The sequence below is a fragment of the Caretta caretta genome, chromosome 14 (genome assembly GCF_965140235.1).
Source record: "Caretta caretta isolate rCarCar2 chromosome 14, rCarCar1.hap1, whole genome shotgun sequence".
NCBI lineage: Eukaryota > Metazoa > Chordata > Testudines > Cheloniidae > Caretta > Caretta caretta.
In genome coordinates, this window is record NC_134219.1 from 26,033,262 (window position 1) to 26,052,612 (window position 19,351).

A 19,351-nucleotide genomic window follows, 5' to 3' on the forward strand; every position below is an offset into this window, starting at 1 on the left:
AATTTATTGGCCTTGATGATATCCTGTGGCAGCGAGTTCCACAGTCTAACTGTATTTTGTATGGAAAAAGTATTTCCTTTGATCACTTTTGCAATCAGTCTGTGGTGTCCTCCAAGCACATTCCCCAAGTCTTGGGCTCGGGCCGATTTCTGACACTGCTTCCTCTTTCAACATAGCTAGTGTCCCAATAGGGCAGGCAGACTGCTCTGCAGACAATAAATCCTGACTCAAGCCTTCAGTCAGACTCCAAGTGAGCCCTGAAAGGTTGGAGGGGAGCACTCACTGCTCTGGCTGGAAACAGAACTCCTGACTTTCTTGGCAGAGCAGGGAGTGCTGGAGATCTCACACAGAGCCGTAACACACAGGAACAACATGTCGCAAACACACGGAGCAGTCAGGGCAGCTAGGCTCTCGGGTCAGCGCTGGGCCAGTTCAGCCAATGCTGCCAGAGCATCAGCTGGATGACAGGTTGAAATGCTGGAGTGTTCTGTGACTGGGCAGCAAGTACACACTTTGTGCTGACAGTGAACTCATCTCTCCCTTCTTTCATGGCCCTTCTTGAGTACTTCACAGGTGCCTCCTAATTATCAGGAAGCCTCTTTTCACAGCCCCCTACAGCCTCCCAAATACTGTCCCATTCTGGACACATCTGTTCCCTATCTGCCCCATAGCACAGGGCTCGGAGAGAGAAGGGTGAATGCTGAACTGTTGCCCCGGCAGCCAAGGGGACAGATTAAACAGCTCCGCCAGGGGTCAAGGTTGGCACAAGCCAGCCATGTCCTCCCCATGGGGCTTTTGTCCTAGTTGGGTGCAGGACACCTGGTGTGTTTGAACTCTCTGAGTCTCCAGCTGTTCACTCCTGTGGTTGAGCTTTGCCCTCCTCATCCCTGAAGAAAGGCCACGGCTCTCTGGAGCTCTGCTGGAGCCCACAGCCATCCACAGAGAGGCATTGTACCACGTCCTCCTCACCTTTCACAACAGCCTCCATGCCAGCAAGGATCTTGCGGGAGCCCAAGGCGCTGTTCCTGAAGCACTAGGAAACTAGTCTCACTCCAGAGACACTCCAACTCTGCCCCCTCTCCTCCCACAGAGACCAGGCCCTATGGAGCCCTCACAGAAGGGCTTCCATGGGGCCAGGAGGAAGGAGGGAGCAGGCATTCTCCTAGGCTCTCCTTCACCCTGAGAGTGAAGAGGCATTTGTTATGGCCAGAATTGTTAGGCCCTTGCTCCCTGCATGGGAAGAAGTGGAGGCTAATCCCTTCCCCATGTGCTGGAGTAACGGAGGCCCCCAGTTCCCAGTCACAGGTGCCAGGCTTTAGTGAATGGCCCTCACGTTCCACTGCAGCCTCCTATCTGGGGTGTTAGCCTGAGTTTGCCAGGAGCGTGAGTCACATCCCATAATTCTGGCACTCTGGTTTGGGGCAGCTGTTGAGTAGGAGGTAGATGCTGGCTGGTTAATTAGTGCAGTCACCTGAAAACGGTGCAAGCTTCAGTTAACCAGTGACTGGTATGCAGGAGGCACCATCTGCTCTTCGTGTCAGCTGGGATTATAAAGTGAGGACAAACAGTGACAGGAAGTTCCATGTGCTCTCTTGACTAGGCAGCTGCCGTTCTGTGAGGGAGGTGCGAGGGATACCACCTGCATGGGGGACCAGAACACCTGGGTTCTAGTTCTGGCTCTGCCACAGAGCTATTGTATAACACTGGCCTCCCTCTGCCACAGCTGTCCAGCCATATACCTCCAAGATGGCTCACATTATGCCCATTTTACAAATGGGGAAACAAAGGGCTTGGCTACAAATCGAGTTATTCTGGAACAGCTCCTGGGAGTCAGTTCACAACCTACCTTAATCTGAATTAATCTGGGACAGTAGAAGCTTTGCAGAGCAGAACAGCTGCTAAGAGACTTTCATAAGGACAAATGGGGATGACAGGGGTGAATGGCCACTCACAGGGTAGCATGAATTCATATGTCCCATCAGATCTGTAACTGGCTATACAGCACGCTACTGAGACTCTGAGGCTTGCGTTTTCCATAGCCCGAATTTCTTCAAAGAGTAGTTGTATTTGGAACCATAAGGGTGTGCGGTGGTACCTTCAGGTCCAGAGATGTCCCCTGACTTTACTGGCTACTGCAGGTTGGTCACACTTTATATTAAGGGTCCATTTATAAATGGTTTGTAAAGGCTTAGTAAGTGTTCAATAGATATAAGCATGTTGCAGACATTAGTAATATGTGTTTAGGGCTGGTTCTAAACACATTCATAGAAGGTGTTAGCATCATGGTGATAAGCAATCTGTTGACATGTTGGACTTGGTGACAATCTAGAAAAACAATTGATTAACCACTTATTAAAACCTCTAGTAATCATTGACCAACTCTTTATAAACCATTTATCAATGGAGCCTTAGGATAAACCAGTAAATTCTGCCGTTTTTTCCTGTTAACTTTCCAGAGCCCATCTAGCTCTGGGAGAGGACTCGGAGAGTCATTGTTTCATAGAGTTTAAGGCCAGAAGGGACCATTATATCATCTACTCTGACCTCCTGCATAACACAGGCCATTACATTTTACCCTGTTACCCCTGTGTTAAGCCAACAATTTGTGTTTGACTAAAGCATAATTTGTGCCTTCCAGAAAGGCATCCAGTCTGGATTTGAAAACAGCAAGAGATGGAGAATCCACCACTTCCCTTGGGATTTTGTTCCTATGATTAATCACCCTCCCTGTTAACAATTTGTGCCTTATTTCCAGTTTCAATTTGTCTGGCTAAAGCTTCAGCCGTTTGTGGCTATTTCACTTTTCTCTCCTAGAATGAGAGCCCTTTAGTATACAGCGTTTTCGTAGTACCCACGAAGGTACTTCTCCACTGTAATCAAGTTACTTTCAATCTTCTTTCTGATAAACTGAACAGACTGAGCTCTGTACATCTCTCCCTCTACAGCATGATTCTCTCCAGCCTTTGAATCATTTTTATGGTTCTTTCTACACACGCTCTAATATTTCAGCATCCAAGGAGCTGGAGTCTGCTCCCATTAGCAGGCAGAGCCAGTCCAGCTCGGGGAGAGGAGCTGGAGACTATTCTGCTCCTACATCACCCACACAATTTTTAACTAAGTTTCATTGCAGACTGTTTATTGATCAGACAGAACCCAGCATAACTCTAGGGTCCCAGGCTGAATTTGCACAGCTGGAATCTAGGGGGAAAAATCTTTTACTTGATAACTGAGAATTCTGACCTGGGAACCATTGAGAACCATGTGGAGACCCACAATCCATCCCACACACAGTCCTATGTCTAGGGAGCAGTCTAACAGCCAGTGTTCCAGGCTCAGAATACTGGAACTGATCTCTCTGTGTTTACTGCTCTAACCTGAAATGTGTTTTGTTTTGACTGTGATCCCAGAAGGAGAATCTCATTATCACTGAGCATTCTGTAGCTAGAGCACAGGTTCAGCGGGACCTGGAACTGATGCTTTCAATTTTGGCCTTTTAGACTCAGCTGCAGAGGGGTCCATTCAAGCTACTCAGATGAAGCTGAAAAGAGCCCGACTTGCAGATGATCTCAATGAAAAAATTGCTCTCAGACCAGGTCCTTTGGAGCTGGTGGAGAAGAATATTATTCCTGTTGACTCAGCTGTGAAAGAGGCGATAAAAGGTAGGTCATGAGAGAAGCACGTCTTGTATCGCACGTGTGTGTACAGCACAGATTGATAAGGACATTGATACATATAGTGCAGTACTTAGATATGAGTCCGGCAGGAAATTACCAATACAAAGTTAAGAGTCATAACAGAACCTAAGTTAGCCCATATTATTTTCACTGCAAGCAACCCCAATCAGCAGCACATATATTCTCCTCACCAGGTCTAAGAGGAGAAAGGAAACTGTAATCTCCTCCCAGAAATGTCTCCCATTAAATTGCCTAGGTAAGAGGCTAACATGTTCAGTCACCCGTCTGTGAGTGAGCATCCCCTCCACCTATGTTAGGCATCACAACCCAAATCCTACCCTATGGCTAAGGACCAAGAAGGCACAGCTTCCATCAGCCTGAGCTAGAAAGCCTCAGTGTGTTCAGTCTCTTCCTACCATCCCTTCATCTCACTTGCTCGAAGCAGAGTCCAGTTCCTTCTTTGCACAGCCAGGGGACAGCTGGGGTAAGGAATCATAGAATCATAGAATATCAGGGTTGGAAGGGACCTCAGGAGGTCATCTAATCCAACCCCCTGCTCAAAGAAGGACCAATCCCCAATTAAATCATCCCAGCCAGGGCTTTGTCAAGCCTGACCTTAAAAACTTCTAAGGAAGGAGATTCTACCACCTCCCTAGGTAACGCATTCCAGTGTTTCACCACCCTCCTAGTGAAAAAGTTTTTCCTAATATCCAACCTAAACCTCCCCCACTGCAACTTGAGACCATTACTCCTTGTCCTGTCCTCTTCTACCACTGAGAATAGTCTAGAACCATCCTCTCTGGAACCACCTCTCAGGTAGTTGAAAGCAGCTATCAAATCCCCCCTCATTCTTCTCTTCTGCAGACTAAACAATCCCAGTTCCCTCAGCCTCTCCTCATAAGTCATGTGTTCCAGACCCCTAATCATTTTTCTTGCCCTCCGCTGGACTCTTTCCAATTTTTCCACATCCTTCTTGAAGTGTGGGGCCCAAAACTGGACACAGTACTCCAGATGAGGCCTCACCAATGTCGAATAGAGGGGGACGATCACGTCCCTCGATCTGCTCGCTATGCCCCTACTTATACATCCCAAAATGCCATTGGCCTTCTTGGCAACAAGGGCACACTGCTGACTCATATCCAGCTTCTCGTCCACTGTCACCCCTAGGTCCTTTTCCGCAGAACTGCTGCCTAGCCATTCGGTCCCTAGTCTGCAGCTGTGCATTGGGTTCTTCCGTCCTAAGTGCAGAACCCTGCACTTATCCTTATTGAACCTCATCAGATTTCTTTTGGCCCAATCCTCCAATTTGTCTAGGTCCCTCTGTATCCTATCCCTGCCCTCCAGCGTATCTACCACTCCTCCCAGTTTAGTATCATCCGCAAATTTGCTGAGAGTGCAAACCACACCATCCTCCAGATCATTTATGAAGATATTGAACAAAACCGGCCCCAGGACCGACCCATGGGGCACTCCACTTGACACAGGCTGCCAACTAGACATGGAGCCATTGATCACTACCCGTTGAGCCTGACAATCTAGCCAACTTTCTACCCACCTTATAGTGCATTCATCCAGCCCATACTTCTTTAACTTGCTAACAAGAATACTGCGGGAGACCATGTCAAAAGCTTTGCTAAAGTCAAGAAACAATACATCCACTGCTTTCCCTTGATCCACAGAACCAGTAATCTCATCATAGAAGGTGATTAGATTAGTCAGGCATGACCTTCCCTTGGTGAATCCATGCTGAATCAGTCAGGGCTTGGGAGGCACCCCCACGGCGTTAGTGCACAGATACTTGGTTGGCATTTGCTTGGTTGTCTGGTTGGTTTTGTGCCTCTGCCTGAAGTGCCAGGCAGTGGCCAGGAGGACTGGGACAATGAGTATGCCTGATGATGGGGATGAGGGGTCATGCTGTGTGTACCATGTGGGCCTTGGTGCCCCCTGCCACTCCCTGGAGTGTCATTCCACTTACTTAGACTTGTGCAAAGTGGGTGTAAAACGGTCCCCAATCAGAAAGGTGGTGCTTTGCACTCACTCTGCACTGGTGTAAACAGCCTCAAGGCCCAGGAAGGGACGAGTCAGGCCCTGTGTGTCTGCACTGCAGCTCAGCAGTGCCCCAAGAGAGAGCAGCCAGGCTGGGGCTGTTCTCTGATGCAGAGGCCACAGGACTCATGTTAGTGAACACAAGGGGTTTCCTCTCTTCAGGATGCTGAAGACACTCCCCCCTGCATCTCCTGGCTCTCTGGCTCACCTGAGACGAACAGCTTGTCACCCTGGGGTCTTGGTAAGGGCTGGCCCAGGCTGTGCAGTTAGGGCATGGACTGCTCGCTCTGGCACACTAAGCTGCCATGCTGACTCACCAAGGGGATAAAGCCCGCTCAGAGCCCCAGCCCTTTCTGAGTGAAATATACAGGGGCACTTTCCACAGCCAAATGCCCTAGCCCCACGGAGTTCTCTGACTCAGAGCAGTGGCTCTGCGGCACAGCACCCCACGCTGTCACTCGGTAATTTGGGGTTTGGAACAGCCCTGGGGAGCCTGGCAATGGCCAGTGGGAATGGCGGGAGAGCTGTGGACTAGGAAATGCAGGTTGCAGTGCTCAGGCAGATGCAGGGTCAGGACTGCTACTACCCTGTCAGCCTGCAGATAGCACCTGCGGGAGGGATGGAGCCCAGCCCAGCCGTGCTCTCTGTTAGTATTTCTGTATGGGGCTGGTACTGTTCCAGACACCCAAATGAAAAGGCACTTTCAATCCTGCCAGCATCACTCCCAATACAGGAAGTATCTGAAGGCGAGAAACGAGAGACCCAACAGATCCCAGCAGTGACAGGCCAAGAAGGCTTATCTGTACACAATCCTGGCCCATTCATGGAGGGATCTGATCCAGCTCTACTAAGTCTTGCCATTGACTTAAATGTGGCCCTGAGAGCTGGTCCCATGCAGCCCAAATTCCTTGTTCAATAACACTCAGTCACTAATTGTCACGGATTATTTGCACTGGCCTGCCAGTTATGTGTGCAGCCCAGTGAGGGCGGTCAGTGTCCTGGTTAGTGCTCAGGGTGAGCTGGAGCCAGTGGTAGGGGCTCTGCTCACCAGGAACTTAGACTCTTTGGCAATATTGACTTTAGAATGACACAGGAAGTGGTGTGAGAAGCAGGAAGCTCTTTGACTCTTGGTTCGGCTAAGAACCCAGCATGTAGAACCTGAGCTATTCCAGCCCATGCTGAGCCAACTCGGCAGAGCACTGTTGAGCAGAGTGAAGCCTGCAGATTTCCCATGCTGTCATGTGCAGAGGTTTCCTTTCTTCGCCCCTGTTATTGTCACTGTTCTGGTCTTGGTATATTCTGCTCATGGTGAACCACAATGTGCACCTTTAAGGTCCAGTGTTGTACGGGTCACACCACTATAGTTCAGGGTCCAGTGTCATGCCCTGATTTCTCATGCTTGTAACTTTTCAATACACTAGCCTGAAATGTTTTGGGCTGGGTGCCTGCCTGAAGATTGTTGTTTTTTTTAAAGGGAGTTTAAGACAAACCTCGTCAGCCGTTTTTAAATGATGGAAGAGTGGAAAAAATACATTTCCTACTTTACAAAAACTCCATAGCCATGTCTTTGAATGCAGCTGTGTCAGAAAGAGCTGAGGTTTGGAGGCTGGAAGGTTGCTGGGGGAAGAGTGCTCGAGGAGGGTTAGGGCCTTTGCCCAGCTGGAAAACAACCTATGGTAGGCACACTTGCAAAAGGCATCCTGGTCATGGCCTGTGCATTGGGATGTGCACACTAACCCACCTGGGAATCATGGACTCCAGGGAACCCCCCCCTAGCATGAGGGAGGGTGGTTTGGAAACCTGGGTCAGAGGCTGTGTTCAGACTTTGCTCAGTTCCTGGCTCCTCCCTTGCCCACCAAGCAACACGAGAGCGTACAATGATCTCAGGCCTGAAAGGTAACAGACAATGGACAAGAACGTGGCTTTGTGCTCTGTGCCCTTCTGTGATACACCAAGACGGCCTGCAAGGTTTTTCTTCCCAACCATTTTCTGCTTGTGGAATGTCTGGGATTTCAAGGGTTTTTCTACCACAGATGAGCCAATGAGGGCCTCAGTCTCTTCTCACTGACCCCAGCATACATCAGGAGTAAGTGGAGTTAGCTGAGCGTAAAGCTGATATGAGGTCAGAATCAGACACCTGGCATGGGACCTTTCTGAGCTCACAATAAACTGGGCAGGTGTGTCTGAATCTTGAACAAAGAGAGCCTTTCTCCTAAGTGCTTGTTAGGGGCTTCAATTAAATAGGGCTTAACAACCAAAAATTTTAAACGGTCTTACTAAAAATGTCTTCCCCTGTTCAAAAGCTTAGAGTCATTCTCTTGTCAGGCCCTGCAATGGCAGCATCAGGGTAAAAATATGAAAAAGCACAATGTGTCCTTAAAATCAGCTTAATCTAGTCTGGGCACACCAGCTCCAAAACATTTGAATCGTAATCCTATGATTATTGCATGACATCACTACGGGGCAGAGCTGGGTTGTTTGGGTGCCTTACCTGTGCTTTGCCACATATCAGCATCTTTGAATTTCTATTAAGAATTACCCCGATGGTGTATTTCCTGGGTTTATAACACTTTGTTTTAGAATAATTACAACGTACTGGTAATGGGGTTTTGCCCTAAATTAGTAATATGTGCTCTCAGCCTTAGCTCCAACTGATCACAGCTTGTGTCTGGAAATTAATACCTTATTATTTGAGAAATCATCCATGGCCACACAATTCAAGAGTGTGGTCTCTAGCCAGCCTCAACTCCTGCCAGCAGAAATGCAGACTGAGAGCCTGCCTGACACAGCAAGTCTTCCTGCAGCAGGCTCAGAGGGGTGGAAGGTGCCTGCAATCCCTACTTTAAGAAGGCTTGGAGCTAGCTGGTGCAGCTTGACAGTGGGATGGCACTGCCCTGGGAGAGGTGTGGCCAAGGTGCCCAGGAATGCACTGATTTAACCTCTCTCCTAGACAACTTCCCCGTGATGGGCAGAGGAGCCCCCACCATGAGTTTAAGGTGTTCTTCCCAGCAGAACAACCAGGAGACGGTTTGCTTGCCCTGGGGGTGAATCCCACCTGGGCACAGCAACCAGTGGGTGAATTTACCCTTTATTGGCTGTTCAGACACAAGGGGGCAGAGTCAAGGGCACATCCTTAAACAAACCTTCTGGGGTTCTTGAATGCTGAGCGCTGAACTGTGCAGCACGACATGATGTTAGTGCTTGCCTTTAGATTTATGTAGCAAAATGCCTAAGTCAAAGGAGCAGCACGGTGTGTTTGCCAGGTCCATGATTCCCCTGGGGGTCTGCAGCCCAGGCTCGGACACGGAGCAGAGAGGAACACTGCTATTCTGAAACTTTGAGTCTTTTGTTTTTGCAATACCAGAAAAATGACGGGGTTTAAAATTGTCTTACTGTAACCTTGGAATTTTAAATGTTTATACAGTGGAAAGTATAGTTGACATATTCATCTAATCACATCCAACAGGGTGAAAGAAAAGTGCTGAAGCCAGTCTAGATCCCTAATGTCCCAGCAACAGGAGGCTGCCTGTGCTCCACATAGCTGAGGGGTGATCTAATAGCCTTTTTTACCAGGTCCTTGTCATCACTCTGTCCAATGCACTCAGGAGGACAATACGCAGTACACTAAAAACAGCCCCAAGCAAACACCATCCTGCCTGAGATTACAGCAGAGGCATGGGATCATGAAACAACATGGATAGCCGCAGATTGCAGTGAGAGCAAGAGAGATAAGCCGAGCATTCCCCTCTCCCCGCTCCATGCAGACCCTTGGTATCAAGACGTGAAGTAAGAGGCAGCACATTCCAACCATGCTCTGGAGTGCCATGTTGTCCCTGACTGAGGTCCCCTCGGCTCACTTGTTTGGTGTGTATCGCCTCTTGGAGGGGATTTAAATGCCTCCTAATTGCCAGCCCAGCTGTATTATTAGGAAAAACTATTTCAGTAGGAGGGTGGTGAAGCACTGGAATGGGTTACTTAGGGATGTGGTAGAATCTCCATCCTTAGAGGCTTTTAAGGCCCGGCTTGACAACGCCCTGGCTGGGATGATTTAGTTGGGGATGGTCCTGCTTTGAGCAGGGGGTTGGACTAGATGACCTCCTGAGGTCTCTTCCAATCCTAATCTTCTATGATTCTATATGAGGCTAAGGATGGTAACGTGTTGGAATTTGATAGGGTTCCTTCAAAGCTCCAGACAGCAGGAAGACTGAAGGTGGATAATTTGCCATCTGTCATGCTATGTCACCCAGTTCTCAGGACAGCGCTCACCAAGACAGCAATTGTCACCACCTGAGCACCCTGCCGTTGAGTCAGCTCTCGGCATCACAGAAACCCCACAGTATTTGAAGCTCCTGTGGCTATTTTTTGGCATATTTTGGTGCAACACTGCTCCATGCCCTTGCCTGCGCACCCTTCCTAGACCTCCCATGGTATCTTAAGAATAAAAGGTGCCATCAGCTTCCACAGGTTCCCACCAGAAAAGCTCCCTTTCCTGGCCTTCCCAGAACCAGCAGCTGGTTTCAACAGGCCTAGAACAACCATTCTGTGCTGCATGACACCTAATTTTGGTTTCTGGGTGTTGCTGGCTCCTGCAGCTTCCCTGGCACAACAGTTCTTAAGGCTTATGGTGACAGAGAAATCCTTGAACCAGTGACCTGCACTGACAGGGAGGGTGCAGACAGGGTGCCCACCGGGTGCAATGGAGTATGTTAGATCCTGGCAGAAGCCAGGCAGGCAGCACATGCACTTCTGGAGGGAGCGCAGCCTGTCTGCAGCCTGGAAATCACAACCTGACAGCCTTGGGAGGGGAACACAGCCCATTGCTGGAGGGAGACAGCAGCAGCTGCAGCAGGCAGATCCAGGGCAGTGCCCTGCAGGCAAGAGGATGGCATGGAGGAAGGAGCCCACTGAGACAAGTTTACCTCATTATCCCTCTCCTTGGCTGCCCTGGGGCTGAGGTTGCGGGGTTTGTTCCAATAGTTGGAGCCCTTGTGCTGAGGGTATTTGCACCCTGGAGACCCTGGCAGCCCTACCAAACCACTTGTGTGTTACTCCTGATACATGAATGTTAGTGGGACTGGAGCCCTTCGAGCCCAGTGCTAGGAGTACTGCGGCTCATGGCTAGGCGAGCAGCTCCCAGACCACTAGAGTGCGTAGCCCAGCACTTAGCCAAGCTCTGCACTGGGGGACCTATAACTATGGTAACTAACAATGCTCCTGTGGTATTTCCTCCCACCATGTGCCTTGGGCAGATGAGCACAGACTCCAGGAGCTCCCCTAGTGCATAGCTGGCGACAGCAGGGCCAGTGACTTAGCAAGCTATTCCACACACATGATGGAGTCTCTCATCTGCTTTCTCCCTCCGGAGAACACACCCTGTGCAAAGAGAATGGGCGATAATGCCTATCTGGTCAGACAGAAGGCAGAGGTCAGAACACGTCGAAGTGTGTTGGTGAGAAGCTGCACACTGCTAGGCTTGGAGCACGGACAGGTGGACCACTCTTCCCCAGCCCTTCCTCCTTCCCCAGCTGTCCCCGAGCTATCTGAGTGCAGAGCTGCATGATAAGATTGGGCAGCATATGACCACAGCAGCAGTAATCCTTCTGTTACCCACCTTCCTGCCTAAGCCTTCCAGGGGGGTCTTGCAAAATAGCCTTGCTTTTTCAGCACTTTGCTTATCAGCACAACCCTGGGGTCAAGAGCTCTTGTCCATCTGAGTATGGGACACTGCCCTGGGAATCCTCTGGACCAGGCTTTGGTGGGATTCCGGACGCGCAGTTAGTCATTTGGAGCATTTCTTCCAACTCTTTGTACTTTGTGCAGAGAAGCCAGGGGAGGGGAGGGGCCTGGAGATTTGAGACCTTTGTTTGATTCACGCCTTGGCTTCTCTGCGGAGGCTCCAGACAGGCTCAGTGCATCCATTGGTTTTGTGATTTAAACATTTGTCCAGTGGGAGGAGGACCCACCTCCCCAGTCATTTCACACAGGCTGCTGGGCACTAGCCCCTCTGGTGAGAACAGTTTCACATACCTCTGGATTCAAAGCAACCACCTAGGTAGGAAACACTCACCCCAAGCTACTTCCTGAGTCTACCAGTCCTGGTGTTCTTTGGAGATGAACACCACACTCCTATTCTGCAGTTAAGTACCTCAATCTGTATTCAGGCTCATAACCCCACAACCTGATTTGCAGAGGTGCTGAATACCTGCAGCTCCCATGGACTACACTTGGTGCAGTAGGGGGTCTATTACACTATTTCCCAGGCTCCAATTGCCTAGCCAAGTTCCTAGGATCCCCCACTTTCCCTAAAGACCCTGAGTCAACAGCATCCCATTCACTAGAGGGGAGCAGAATCACTGTGCTGCGTTTGCCCACGAGAGTGTCGCTCATGAGTGTGCTGCCTCCACAACATGCCCAGTGAGGCCAGTGAGAGAGCAGGAGCCTGGGTCTCCGTATTTTTGCACATCCATGTTGGGAGGACACATATTAGGGCTTAATGATTGAAATGCCCCAAGTTTCCAGGGCCTGATCCCCACAGCCTGCTCTGGAGCAGATGGATACAAATGGGAAACAGACAGACACATCTGAAATAAAATCAGTTCAAAGGATGATAACCAGAATAAGCCAAAATCCGTCTGCAGCATAGAGATTTCAATGGGGCAGGTTTTTCAAAATCTCTCCCTACTGCCCTCTGTGACGCTCTTCCCTGTCTCTCTACATGAGCCTGCAGGGCACTGTCCTCTGGCGCTCCTGCAGTCTGAGCAGCTTGCCTGACCTCTCCCCTCATGGACTCTCCATCTCAGCTCAGATCTCAGCTGCACTTCTGTGAGCCCCTTACTAGAAGGCCCAGATGTGTACAGAGTATTAGGCATAAAACGGGCACAGAGACACCAAAACCTGATATGATTTTCCGGGAGTTGTTTCTTGGGCACGCCAATGGGATGCCTATGTTTGAACACTTGTATGAAAGATGCTGCACAAAATACAGCTCCACATCACAGCCAGGAATATCTGAAATGCCCATACTGGAATCAGGGCACTGTTCCCAGGGGCTATTGCTCATTCCATCAAAATCACCCTCCCCTCCTCAGCTGTGCTCAATGTGCTCCCACACCAGGTACTGGGGGCTGGATTTGTGTATTGTAGGGGGTTTGGTATAGCCGCTGAAATGGTTCATTGCACACGTTGCTATGGCTGTCTCTGTTTACGCACCACTGACCCATTGCCTTTGTTTCACTTGTTAAGGTGCCCAGGGGAGCTTCTCTAAATCAGCTGATGCTTTTGCCTTTGAAGAAGACAGTAGCAATGATGGCCTGTCTCCAGAGCAGGCCAGGAGGGAGGATTCGCAGGGTTCCACAGAATCAACAGCAGGCACCAAAAACTCAGAGGCAATTTCCTCTGCCACATCAGGGACAACTCAGGTAAAAAAAAAAAAAAGTGTTCTGTGGGCAGGCCAGGACTTGGCCCTGGGAGCCAGCTTGGGGAAGCCTGTCCCCTCTGCCCAGCGAGGGCATTCAGACATCCACCCAACACTCTGAATGCAGGAATACTCTGCACCCCATGGGGGGCAGGAGTGCTCATCCCCTTGGGCAAGCGACGCCCAGGGCTCAGGAACTTACTGCTGAGTTACTGTGGGGCTGCACTGCAGAGCCCTCCCGAAAGCTGCTCGCAGTGCTGACTCTTCTCTCTCCCCCTTGCACGCACCCCCTAGAGCAACCTTCAAGTGAGGGCTTTAAACAACCTCCTTCCACCCGTCCACATGGTCATGGGGAAGCGTGTGCTTGCTAGGGAGGAGGCTGATTCTGCCTCCATCTCAGTCCACACTCAGGAGACCATCCCTATGCCAAGAGTCCCACAGACTGCAATGGGCTCAGAGAGGTTCTGCTCAGTGTGAGCAAAGGAGGCAGAATCTGGCCTTGGGAAGCTAGCATAGTACCCTCCTATATAGAGTGGAGACAGGGGGAGCAATGCCTAGGCTGACCATCCCTGGGAGCTCTCAGACTGGCACAGGCTGCTTAAAAGAAAGCAGAGATGTGGCCTGCCTGGCTCAGCCTTCCTGTACAGCCAGCTGCCCTGGAGTCTCCATGGAGCCTAACTGCTTCATTGCTTCCTTTGATCTATTTCTTTGCTTTATATCTGGGCTGGAAGGGATAGAGAGAGAGCATCTAGCTCGATGCCGCATGCTGTGAAAAGGCTCACTCACTCCCAGCCCAGCCTGCCCTGGCAAGGGGCATTCAGGTCAGAGAGTGAGAACAGGTGACTGATGGGCAGTGTGGTCATGTGGGCATGGAGGAAAGAACAGAGGCCAAATGCTTGTGTAGCTTGCAGGATCTGTGGGGCAGCAAAGGCCCGGTGCATTTCCAAAGTTTCCACTGGTGCCAGATGCTTTCTGGAAGATGCTGCAGCAGAATCCCACGCACCGATCTTGCAACTCACATGAACAGCCTCTGCTGTGACAGTGCCTGATGTCCAGTTCCAGTCCCTGCCATCACTCAACAGGGGCAAGGCTCTACCCAAACATTTCTGGCCCTTTCAGGGGGTCTGACTGAGTCTGGCTGTAGAAGAGGGGGCAGTGCTTATCTTTCTTCCTGTCCCTACTGCTCTAGGATGCAAATGCCTTTGCTGTGGCTTCCCCTCTGCCCTTTCTATTGGTCACTAGGCATTCGGTGTTAGTAGTTATTATTTGTATCACCGTAGCACCTAGATTCCCTTGTAGTTTTGGCAGCTTTAAGCATGTCAGCAGCTTTTCTCCTTGGAGACCACAGACAGGAGAGGAATCGAGGCTGAAAGGCTGTGAGGCTGAAAGGGTGAGGCTTTCCAGACCCAAGGGGCAGCAGGGGGCATGGGGAGTGGGTACAAGCAGACAGTAGAACTGGCTAGCAGTGGGGCTGTAATGCTCTTCTCCAGACAAATCAGCTGGAGAGCTGGGCTTTGCTAACTAGCATCAGTGTGCGGCCAGTGCTGTAACTAGCAGGTTGTCAGTCAGCAGCTCCCCCAGAGTGACGTCCCCGGGTCTTGATGCGTCTCTGTAACTGCAGTCTGAGGTAGTGGCTGTGCACATGGCTCTAGGGGGAGGCCTTTCCTTCCTCAGCATCTCCCCAGCATTTGACAGTAATTAATACCTTTGAAGGAGATCAACTCCATGAAAATGGGGGACTGCAGGCCACTCCGGGAGCCACACAGAGCACTGCTGCCTGGGAGGGAGGGTCAGCAGCTGCTGTGGGGATGAAGCTGCAGGCCATGCTATGTGCATGCATCCCCTGTCAACCTCCAAGGGGAAAGGGCAGCCCCCAGCGGACAATTCCATGAGCCTTGCCCAGGGTCCCCAGGGAACTTGCTCTGACAGGGACTTAATGAGACAAATGAGGACCCAGACTCAGGATCCTGAAAAAATAAACGTGCTTTCTCTTTAAATCCACTTGTGAAGCATGGGCTAGTGCAAGATCCCCGGGCAGGACCCACTCTGAGTGCACAGGCTGCAGGCAGGGGAAAGCAGGGGGATATCAGTCTCTGGTCGTCCCAGGGAGCACTGGGGTGTTCTGCAAAAGATCCTGAGATATTGTTAACCTGCCAGTGACGGATTCTTGGCTAGGCAACTCTTCTCCATTCCAATGTCTTTGTTACACAGCGTACTTGGCATCGGGTACCTCAATTTTCCAAGCACTTATGGCAGGTAGCCAAATGATTGTCCATTTGGTTTGTCTAATTGTATCGGCCTGATGAAACGCTATTGGTGTGAGACACATATAAACGAAGGCAGGGCATCAGGAAGGTTTGTTCTGACTTGCACTGAAAATCACTGTATTCCAAACAAGCTTCTAGGAGAAGATGGATACAATTGCACATGCAAGCTGCCTGTGTGGGATATCCCACGAGGGCGATGACTGCAGGGCTCCAGTTAGGAGCAAGATTTCATCCTGTCTCTTAGTTTGTTTCCTCTGTTTGACAGAGCAATCTTTGCAAACTGGGTTTTGGTGGCTTGGGTGAGTCCTGAGGAACAGAATCCGTCGGTTCTCATGGCGCTGGAGTGTTTAATTGCTGGTAGCATGATACCAACAGCTGCCCATGTACAGTCTAGCCCTGGTGCGGAGGCTGCGTGTGGGTAGTGAAAGGGGTTTGACACCGAGCAGGGAAGGTCTCAGGTCTCATCCACGCTCCCCCTTATTCCCAAGGCTGGAATATGGGAAGAGAATGGGAGTGCCCAAGGAGACTTCACCCTCAGTGGTGAGATCCAGGCTTAGAGCTCACTCCTGGTACGAGGAGCACTGGAGGTGCCTGGTGGCTGTGCAGCAGCACTCTCATTAGTGCAGGACCGAGGGCCTCTGCCTGCCTCTCGGGTTCAGCACTTCAGTCTGGCTGCACCACAAGCTGGAGGTGTGATACCCATGCTAGCTTGGAGGCAGCTACAGAGCTAATGATAGCAGTGTAGCTGCAGCGGCCCGGGTAGAGGAAGGGGCTAGTCATCCCGAGTATGACCCATCTGAGATGCTAGGTACATACTCGGGGTGGCTAGCCCCTCCCGCCACTTCCACTGCCGCGGCTACACTTTGGTTTCTGGCGAGTTAGTGTGAGTATATCGACCTGAGCTGGAAACAATATCCCTGGCTCAACGGATAGCCCCACCCTAGAGGTGATAGCTCCAGAGGCTGCAGAGCCATCACTGCAGTCCGCACATGCCCTGAGGCAGGCAGCTAGTGCATGTTCAGGAGGATCCCCAACAACACCGTGCCAATCAGCCACAGACCACCGGGAGGCTCACACCCACTTTAGGGTGCTGGCTCCATGACTAGAGAGGGAACGTTTTTCCTCACATGACAATGTTTCTTAATGCTGCTTCCTATATTCCTGGACATTAGGTGCCACATGCTAATGGCGACTGATTCTTGATTCCAGGATCATTCCCACAGCTCTGAAAACAACGTGACTGACCTGAAATCGGTGCAAAACAGCCAGTGTGAAAGCCCGAAGCAGGTGAACGGCCAGCAGAGCCCACCCCTCCCGGTGCCTGCGGTGGTGAAGGTAACGTATCTACCCCATCGCCTTGCGAAGAATGACAACACGGCTAGCTGAGTTTTGCTGATTAAAGTTTAGCTACATTTTCTTAATGCACTTTAGCAGCCAGTTTCAACCCACAGTAATGAAACCCTGTCCCAAGGCTGCATAGGCACCTATGTGTCTCTTCAGAAAGTGCTGCTGTCCATAGGAAGAGTGGATTTTGATACTAATGCACATTTCACATAATTGTAGAATATTACAGTCATGATAGATAGATAGATAGATAGCCTCTCCTGCAAGGTGTGGCTTACGCTTCCTCTGTTCTCTCTCTCTCTGGTGCTTGCTATTACTAATATTAGGAGTGGCTTCTCCCCTCTACTCATATGGGCTGGGCTAGGTCATGGGTTCTTTTCTGGCACCTGGTGTCTTCACCCAAGGTGACTCCTCACTGGGCCATGCAAAGGAATGACACTCCCAAAATAACAGAATAACAGACTCCCAGTTCCTCCCCCGCTCTGGCTCCTTCCCCTGGCACCATCTCAGGCAGATAGTATGCCAAGGCTGAGTCCCGAGGGGGAGCACTGCAGCATTGTGGCACTGGCTGGCTTAAATAAAAGTCGTCTGATTTTATTTTTCACCCCTGAGAGGGGCAGACCCTTTCCCAATCCTACCAGGCTCACTGCTCCCTGGCCTGGGATCCTCCTTGAGTCTCAGCTGGCTCTTAGTAGCCAGGCCAGACCGCTTTGCAGGATACTGTCACTGCAGGGCTGGAGCTGCCAGATCCATGCAGCTAGATCTCACAGCAGAGCCAGAATGCTCTGTGGGAGGAATGGCAGCTCAGCAGGGAGACCCAGCTTCCAAACCAAAACCAAACTTCAGCTGTTTCTCTGAGTCAGGCTGTCCCCTGCTAGGGGCTATGCAGCGCTCACTTGTCATTGGTCCATGGACTGCTTGGTCCAGATCACCCCATGCAGAAGTCTCCCTCTTGGCCCAGCAGGATTCCTTCTGTCCCCACCCCAGCTCAATGCATGCTGGGAAATGGGGTCAGAAGTCTCTGGTAGCCATTATAGTTGTAGTCCTTTTGGTATGGCCTCCTTGGGTATGTCTACACTACAGACGAAGCCCAGGTTTGTGGGATCCGGGCTTATGTGCTTGGTGTTTCCAAGCCAATGCTTGAGCGTCCACGCTGCATTTTAAATCTGGGTTTACAACTGCTGGATCCTGTCTCTCAGCAGGACTCAGGCTTTGACCCATCTCCAACAGGGTCCTAGAAGCCAGGTGCTTGCTGACCAAGTCAGACTGATTTGTATGGCGGTGGAAGGGGCTTGTGCATTGCAGTGCAGACATACCCATAGAGACTCAGTCTGGCACTTCAGGAGCTGGCAAACCCCAGAAAATGCTCTGTCCCCACCCAGCCTCCAGATACGCAACTCTTGGCTCCGTAAATGAGAGTGCATTGTCTGTTTGTGGCTTCTGAGCCAGTGCAGAGGGAGGGAGGGAGCAGCTAGGACCCAGGCCATGGGACAGACTGGCTCGGCCCCCCATCCTGAAGAGCTTGACAAGGAAACAAATGCAAGGCAGGATATGGGCCAGCAGCTCCTAGCGTGATGATGTGAAGATTCTTGATGAGCAGAAGAGACGGGAGGCTGATTGAAGAGGAGGGTGTAGGGGGAGATTTGAAAGGGAGGTTTTCGGCAAGTGGACTTTAAAGATCAATGCCAATACCCTGAATGGCATCCAGAAGTAAGCAGGGAATCCATGTGGGCTCTGAACTGCAGGCAAAATGTCCTTATTTTGCCCAGCAATACCAAGAAAGCAGGCAGCCACATTCTGCACCAGGACAAGATTCTGAGTGGTCTTTGAGGGGACCCCCATGCTGAAGGGACTGCAGTGATCTAGTCTACAGAGATACCAGCCACCATCACCACACCAACCATAAACAGGCCCTTCTGGTCACCTCCACCAGCTGGGAATGTAAGAGAAATCCCTGCTCCAGAAGTGCTCTACATGGTGAACCCCACATAAGGATAAAAGATGTACAGTGCTCCTCCATCCAGACCATCAGTCCTGAGATGCTCTCCAGATGCTACCTACTAGAACCACCTCTGTCTTGTCTGGACTGAGCCTTTGCTTAGCTTGTTCCCAGGCCGGGATCACCTGGAAAAGTTTGCATAAACACTCCCCTTGTTCCCACTGCCCGGGACATGTCTCACAGCACACATTGCTGCCCTGAAAGACCACTCACCCCTTGATGCTGGGATCTCAGTATCATGGTCATTGTTTTATTAGAGTTATCAGCATGCCAAGCCTCAGGGTCACAGAGGAGTTCAATACAGTGCATTAGAGGGCTGGGCTCCTCGCACTCAGAGCAGCACAGTCCGTAGTGAGTGTGACTTCTCAGTCCCCCAGCAGTACGTTGAATTAGGCTAATCAATGTAAATGAGTAGATGAGTAAGAGGACTGGCCTCAGATGAGGATTTTAGTTGCTTTAGAGAAAGCAGCTTTTGGTGCCTCACTGAGCAGGATTTATGCAATGTTGTTGTAGCCATGTCAGTCCCAAGATATTAGATTAGACACGAAGAAGAGCTCTGTGTAGCTCAAAAGCTTTTCTCTTTCACCAACAGAAGTTGGTCCAATAA

At 50.6% G+C, this 19,351-nt stretch overlaps 1 protein-coding gene across 7 annotated transcripts in view; it reads left to right on the forward strand.

Annotated features, from left to right (window-relative positions):
• Nucleotides 1-19,351, forward strand: part of MYOCD (myocardin) — a 472,295-nt gene that overhangs the window by 432,036 nt on the left and 20,908 nt on the right. For all 7 annotated transcript variants that reach the window (XM_048818177.2, XM_048818179.2, XM_048818181.2 and 4 more), the window contains 3 exons: nt 3,498-3,659; nt 12,963-13,138; nt 16,611-16,736. In XM_048818177.2, the coding sequence (XP_048674134.1) occupies nt 3,498-3,659; nt 12,963-13,138; nt 16,611-16,736 (464 nt within the window). The remainder of the gene's footprint in view (nt 1-3,497; nt 3,660-12,962; nt 13,139-16,610; nt 16,737-19,351) is intronic.